At 33.9% G+C, this 7,364-nt stretch overlaps 1 protein-coding gene across 3 annotated transcripts in view; it reads left to right on the top strand.

Moving 5' to 3' along the window:
- Positions 1 to 736: 736 nt before the first annotated feature.
- LOC125054327 (serine/threonine-protein kinase NLK) overlaps positions 737 to 7,364 on the top strand; it is a 124,548-nt gene continuing 117,920 nt past the window's right edge. The window contains exon 1 of one of the 3 annotated variants that reach the window (XM_047656133.1): positions 737 to 1,339. In XM_047656133.1, coding sequence (XP_047512089.1) covers positions 1,143 to 1,339 — 197 coding nt within the window. In that variant the 5' untranslated portion in view covers positions 737 to 1,142. The remainder of the gene's footprint in view (positions 1,340 to 7,364) is intronic. The other 2 variants (XM_047656134.1, XM_047656135.1) reach the window with 2 other exon arrangements.

Below are 7,364 nucleotides of genomic sequence, written 5' to 3'. Positions count from 1 at the left end.
TATAACATGAAAACTGATGTGGTAGTGGCAGCGCTAGCTAGAGATTAGCTGTCACACTGAATCATTTGGTTGTGTGTTCGAAACCCGCCTGTGATTTTTTTACATACAATATTTATATGAAAATAATACGGTTTTTAGTTTTTAATGACGGCCTGTTGACGAATTAGTTGTAAAAAAGAGAAAGCCAACTTTTTCTTGCAAATACGTCAACTATAAAAAATATACAATACAGTAGCAAATTGAATGGTATCTTTAAAATTAAATTTACGCTGGAATAATTTTATCGTGCATTATATATATATTATCGTAATTTTATTCCGAAATTCGACTGAGTCAACTTTCTAATGTATAGCCGTAAGTTTATGTTCACGTTTTTATTTGTAGATTTACAAAACAAAGTGGTTCGTTTTGCGGCTACCCTTTAAAGGAGGTTAAAATAATTTTTATGTCCGATTGCTTTATTTTTAAAATAGTCCGGTCGAAAAGCTTAGAATAAACGTAAATTTTTATGTGCATCGTACATTTAGATATGTATGAAAGTGTGTACTTGTTCTATATCATTTTGACATAATGCAAAACGATTCGAAATTCTCCCCGAATGTAGGGAAACGGTCTTAGTACTTGTAACACTGAAAGCAGCTGTTCAATGCGTCGCGTCACTGATCGCAGCCATTTTTGTTTTCCATCTCGCTCTCCCATAGCTACAGTTTCATCATTCATGAGCTCTCTTTCTTCATACACAACCGTTTGGCCCGCGTCCCCCACTCACCCGAAATACAACAGTCTCGTTCGATTTTCGCCGTGTGTAGACGTTTAGGTCAATTCCCTAAATTTAATACCGTAATATCCTTTGTCCTGATTAATTTACCTTTATTTACAAGAATACATTAATTACTCAAAACCAATCGTAAATTCACCCTTTACGTTATTAACTGGTAAAATTGACAGGTGCCCGTCGTTCGTGTTGTGTGCGTTTAATCAGTGATTCCCGCATAGTCGTTCGAGCATGAATAATATAGAAGTAACCGGTAACAGCGTCGCGTGTCAACCGGGAAGAGCTTGGTGATCGGGGCAGTGTCGGAGTTGAGGTTAACGTGTAATGTTGATGAGTCTGCGGTGACGACGAGACGCGGAGTGGTTGGATGGCGGCAGTAAGCGGCCCCGCGCGGCACTCTCGCGTCTCCATGAGTGTCTCCATGTCGCTGATGCAGGGCGGTACCCAGAGTGCGCCGCAGGGCGCCATCCTGGCGGCAGCGGCGCCCTACTATCAGACACCGGCCATTCCGACCGATGTGCAGCCCGATAGGCCCATAGGATACGGCGCATTTGGAGTAGTATGGTGAGTAACTCGTGGTATTTTTACTAGTGTAAGCTTCTAAAGAAATATTTTATTTAACAGTAGTGATTATTCTTTTATAAAATTATAACTAAACTTTTTATTTACCTACCTTTCTAAAACAACCTACCTTTTAAAATAAATAATATACTTACAGGATAAATTTTAAGTCATTGTCATTATTCAACATTGGCTATATGTTTTTAAATAATTAATAAATTAAGATTATTTTATTATATTTTAAGGATTTATACAGAATTAAATCTCTACCATTGCTAATAAATACATTAAATAATAAATAACACATGTTTTGAATAACATATTTACATCCTAAAACCTAAAATGCAAAGTCAACTCATTAAAAGATTTGTTTAATAATATATTTGCATTATACTTTTATCATTTTATAAGCATAAGGCTATTTTTAACTATGTATTTGAGTTTTCTATCTATACAAAGGTAGTTTGAAGGAAATAAATATCCATCTTTTTTCAAAATAATTTCATCATGCATCAATAACACAATTGACATTTGCCACTGCCAAAACTTGTCAGTTTTTATTTTTTAATAAAGAAAAAGTTAATGCCATTATCAGATAACTAAATTTAGGCACAGTTTCTGTTTATTACTATGTTAAGAATAGGTACAAAACTTTGTATTATTGTATGAAAGTGCTAGCCTACATTATCATGTTAATAGTTTCAGCTACAAAGCATTAAGTGCTTATGTAACAGAAATAATTCAATGCAGTCCTGCTTTTTGTGATAACGCAAAGAAAAACACTGCCTATTGTCACTTGGTCACAATGCGCTTCGCGCGATCGCCAATACATTCAAACTTACACAATTACTAATAATCAAAGACTATTGAAATCTGCATTGAAACAAAACCTTGCTTTGTTAAATGAATAACGAAGTCTGGCCACGCCACTATCAACCTTCGCCACTCACACATTTGGCAATGAGCAACCTTGTGGGCATATTTTTGAAAACCCAATTTGAATAGTCTTTGAATCTTTATAACTATTAATTATACAGCTATGAATTAATTCCTGAAATAATTATTTTTATAGTCAATATGTGGGTGGAATGCTATTCTCTTTGTTCTACGTGAGTTGGTACTTCACATTTAAAGAAAATTTTGACGGATATACATATACGCGATTTTGATTTTATTATTTAAATTGTCTTATTGCACGATTGCCGAAAAGCAGACAAAAAATCGAATTAGGTATGTATTTCAGTTAAAGTTTCAATATTAAAGTAGATCTTTAACTGTAATTTAATTTGTCTGTTAGTTGTAGATTTTCAATAAGTTTGTGCCGCATTATAAACTTTTACAACATGTGCGTCAAGTTCAATAATGTGTTCCTATTAAGTACTCCGTAAACACGTGGTGTTTGGCGTAACCTGTCGAGGCGTATTCGAATCAGCGTGAAAGACATAAGAGTTATTTTCAATATTCATGTAACTTGCGATTGAATGCACGTTGCGCTCGAACTATGACAGTGTCAAGGGATTCTCGACCGAATTTATGGGTCTTTAGATTGCTTTTCATTTATCTTTACTGACTTTCGTAATCGAAAGCTTAATTTAGTAGCTAAAACAACCTACTGGCTTTCTGGCTAAGGTCGTGTTTGCTTTGCGATCGGTTAGCGCGGTTTAGTGCAATGCGAGGGTTGTCGAGTATAGGTGGATGGCATTGTGTAGATTCGTCGTGCGTAGGTAGGGTCGAGGGAGCGTCGATTGTGTGAACGAACGCGGGAAGGGAGGTACTTGATTATTCCGAGACCGCGTCGATCGCCAGTCGAGGGTCCTAAAATCCGGCCCAGAGCAGACTCCGTTCAACGTACACGATCGTTAAATGCGAATAAGGACTAACTTTTATCTTATTCGCTGAGCTGCGTTTTTCCAGTTTTACAGGTTATTTTAGCAATCTCGTTTAGCCGTCACATCGAATAGTTAACGTATCAGGTATTTTACGAAAACTACCAGATAAGATATTGGTGTATCTATTTATTAAGTTCTCTAATTTTAATATGGGATAGATAGAACATGGAAGGTCACACGACGCGCTAATAAAAATTTGGGATGTGAGCCAGTGAGATTCTTCCTCCGAGGCTGTCCAATATACCAGGGTATAATAAATTATAGAAATTACCCATGAAAGGCTCTCATGTTTATCATACGTTGCGTGTGATGTCCCGCTGGGATGTGTGGAATCGAGTTTATAACGTTAATTAGGAGAGAAGTGCGGGCTGATTGATTGGGCTCGGCGCTGCACACACCCTAATCGATTGAAAATTGCAAACCACTATCTTAATTAACGATTTTTCTTAACGTGTTTTCGATGACGGCTGTAAAATAAAAGCTACAAAGGAATTAGGAAAAATAAATTATTTGCATTTTATTTGATCGTTTGTTTTATTCAAAAGCTTCATAATGATGAGTCACCTTACTCATTGGATGGTGAGAAATAAAATAATGTTTAAATTACTTGTAACTTGAAAGTACCTATAGATATGGGATAAGTAGCAAAAAATGGGCCTCTCCCAGTCATTACAATTTGAGCACTCCAATTTTCTCTGATGTCTTTACAATTGAGCCTTCGCTTAAGTTGGATCAAAGACTTCGACCGAAATGTAAAACTAAAAATACGGAAGGTTGAAATTTGAATAAAATTTATTTTAGGGACTTCTACCTGAATGTTTTTGTAGCTAAACTTCTTGCAGCATTGAACTTATTGAATTAGGTTGTCATTTTGTACATAATGTGAAATAGGCTTTAGAGTTTAGATGGACTCTCCATTGGGTTAAAATTTTTAAATGTGTGAGAATAATATACTTTTTACGTCAGCTGTTAATTTGACATTACCGCTCAATATATTAGACCAGTGCCGATAATTTTTGAAACCAAAAAAAATTACAGTAGGATGAAACCCATTAGAAAAGCAGGGGAATATGATCAAAATGAAAGGAAAAATAAATTACGGTCGATCTGAGGTCGGGAAGGGGTAGGGGGGGGAGTTTTAAGGGTAAAAAACGGTTTACCTCGATTTCCGGCAAAACTAAAAGTCCTATCGAAGAAAGTTAAATGGCAAAGTTGTAGGTAATAAAAAGATCTAAAACTTTTGTATTTACACATTTTTCACATAACCTCAAAATTGGTGTGAAAAATTCAAAAAACCAAGTTTTTGGTTTTTTATTTTTATCTTTTATAAAAATTTATTTTTTTAAACGAAATTTGGTGAAAACTTACCTTATTATGTCCCAAATATACTGTAATTTATTTGATTAAAAATATTTATTTGTTCGCCTTATTTTGAATTAATATCGAAAAAACACCCTAATTTTCAATCGAAAATTCTGACGTCAAAATTTCAGCTTTTTTCAAAGGGTTGGTGTGTTTTCAGTTCGTTGAAATCTCTACTTTCCTATGGTAAAAAAATATTTATATATTACCATAGAAAATCTTCTCAGAAAATGCAAAACATCGTATGCAGTAACGCCCAGACCCGTCATACCCTTCCCTACTCCTCTATGAATCTTCTTTAAATTATAATCAGATGCCTATTTATTACTATTTTAAGATAACTTATATAAACCTGAGTGACCTAAAAAAAAAAGTTTAGCCTTTAGATGGGCTAAAATTTTCGTATTTCATAGAGAAGTAAGGAAGGGCATGACAGGTCTGGGCGTTACTGCATACGATTTTTTGCGTTTTCTGAGGAGATTTACTATGGTAATATATATATATTTTTTTACCATAGGTAAGTAGAGATTTCAACGAACTGAAAGCACACCAACCCTTTGAAAAAAGCTGAAATTTTGACGTCAGAATTTTCGATTGAAAATTAGGGTGTTTTTTCGATATTAATTCAAAATAAGGCGAACAAATAAATATTTTTAATGAAATAAATTACAGTATATTTGGGACATAATAAGGTAAGTTTTCACCAAATTTCGTTTAAAAAAATAAATTTTTGTAAAAGATAAAAATAAAAAACCAGAAACTTGTTTTTTTGAATTTTTCACACCAATTTTGAGGTTATGTGTAAATACAAAAGTTTTAGATCTTTTTATTACCTACAACTTTGCCATTTAACTTTCTTCGATAGGACTTGTAGTTTTGCCGGAAATCGAGATAAACCGTTTTTTACCCTTAAAACTCCCCCCCCTACCCCTTCCCGACCTCAGATCGACCGTAATTTATTTTTCCTTTCATTTTGATCATATTCCCCTGCCTTTCTAATGGGTTTCATCCTACTGTAATTTTTTTCACTTTTTATTTATTTTGAAGGCTATCTGCACTGGTCTATATCTGTAATGCGATACGTAGTCCCAAATATAACTACAGTCAAAACCGGTTATAACGACATTGAAGGGACCGTATAGTTGCCGACGTTATATCCGATAGTCGTTATAAGCAATGTCATATACACAAGTACAGTACATATGTATGTACATTGTACATAGTTATATTATCATAGTTATCGATCTAGAATAGGTAGGTATGGGTTATAATATGGTATGTTAATATTATAATATGTAAACGAGTCAAAAAAGAAACAAAAATATTTATTACGAGATAATTAGGTACAAAAGTAATCAGTCATTTTGGTCTGTTTTTTTTTTTAGCCCAGTCTCAAATATTTTTTGCATTTTACGTTTCATACTCCTCAAGGTATGAGTATCACCAGTATCAAACTGTTCGTTAAAGGCAACAAATTTTTTTAAGAGCCTCGGAAATCGTTGTTGGCTGAAACTGTTCGTTGGGAGAAAGTGCGTAGGTAATAATATGCCTAAATATTCATTCAATGCTTATAAATAAGATTTACAATCGTTTGTTTTGCTGAGATAAGAAGCGGTTGGTCGTTATAGCCGATGAATATCGATAAAATTTCGTCGTTGTAAGCGATATGTCGCTGTATCCGATGTTGTTATAAGCGGTTTGTTTACTGAATAGTTTAATAGGGATTCGGACGGGACCATACAATCTGGTTGTAATAACCGATAGGTCGTTGTAAACGATGTCGTTATAAACGGTTTTGACTGTAATTCAAAATCTAAAATCAAAATACACACTTAGTTCAAAAAAATACATATTAAATACTTCTAATTTTACATACTGCCAGTTCTCAAATTAAGGGCGTAGAGAAGAACTGGCAATAAACTCTCCGCCACTATTTTTTTGTTTTACACAATGTTTGTAAGGTGCTGCAACCATTACACCATGTAAGTAATTCTTGGACAGTTTAACATTGTTTAGTCGTTTTTAAATCTGCAACAATCCAATCTTAAAAAACGAAGGTACTTCAACAATTATTAGTTTAGTTTGTTTTTTGATCCTGTTTAGTTTTATTATGTATTTTTGCACTTCTTGCCTACCTTATCTTATTTAATACATTTTTTTTTCACCTTTTCTCACAGTGGTTGCCTAAAAGAGATCGCTCGAAAGCGATAAGGCCGCCAGTTGCCATCCTTTACATTTAATTATGTTATTTATATATTGTAATGCAACAAAGTGTATAATAAATTATACATCGAAAAAAATATCTACCCTCATTTTTTAGAATCAAAAAACTCTATCGCCAATTAATCGTGATGTAATAGATAGCTGTAAATTATCAATAACATTTATGGCTAGGATATGAAACTGGGAGCGTGTAGTGTTAGCGCGATAACGGAAACGACTCTGGCGCCCTGTTTGTAACGAGGTCGCATACGTTGTGTGCTGGCTATATGACGTGACATAATTAATACCTAAGGAAAATCATGCAAATGTTTTACTTATATTCTAGTTAGGCCTTGCTTCGTGCAGACATGCTTAGATTAAAAAGGTGTTCAGAAATCATGTGATATTATAACATTTGTTTTATTAAAGAGTGAGAGTTATCTAATTAGTAACTTATGGCAAATTAATTATCACAATCAACACATTAATATTACCTATAAGTAGAAGAAGGCCATATACGTATAGATTATATATATTTTTGTATTGATTAATCTTGTATTAGCAAGAAAGAGAAT

This window comes from Pieris napi, chromosome 12 (genome assembly GCF_905475465.1).
Source record: "Pieris napi chromosome 12, ilPieNapi1.2, whole genome shotgun sequence".
Classification (NCBI taxonomy): domain Eukaryota; kingdom Metazoa; phylum Arthropoda; class Insecta; order Lepidoptera; family Pieridae; genus Pieris; species Pieris napi.
The sequence above is the reverse complement of the archived record's forward strand: the minus strand, read 5'-3'. Positions and strand labels throughout refer to the sequence as shown.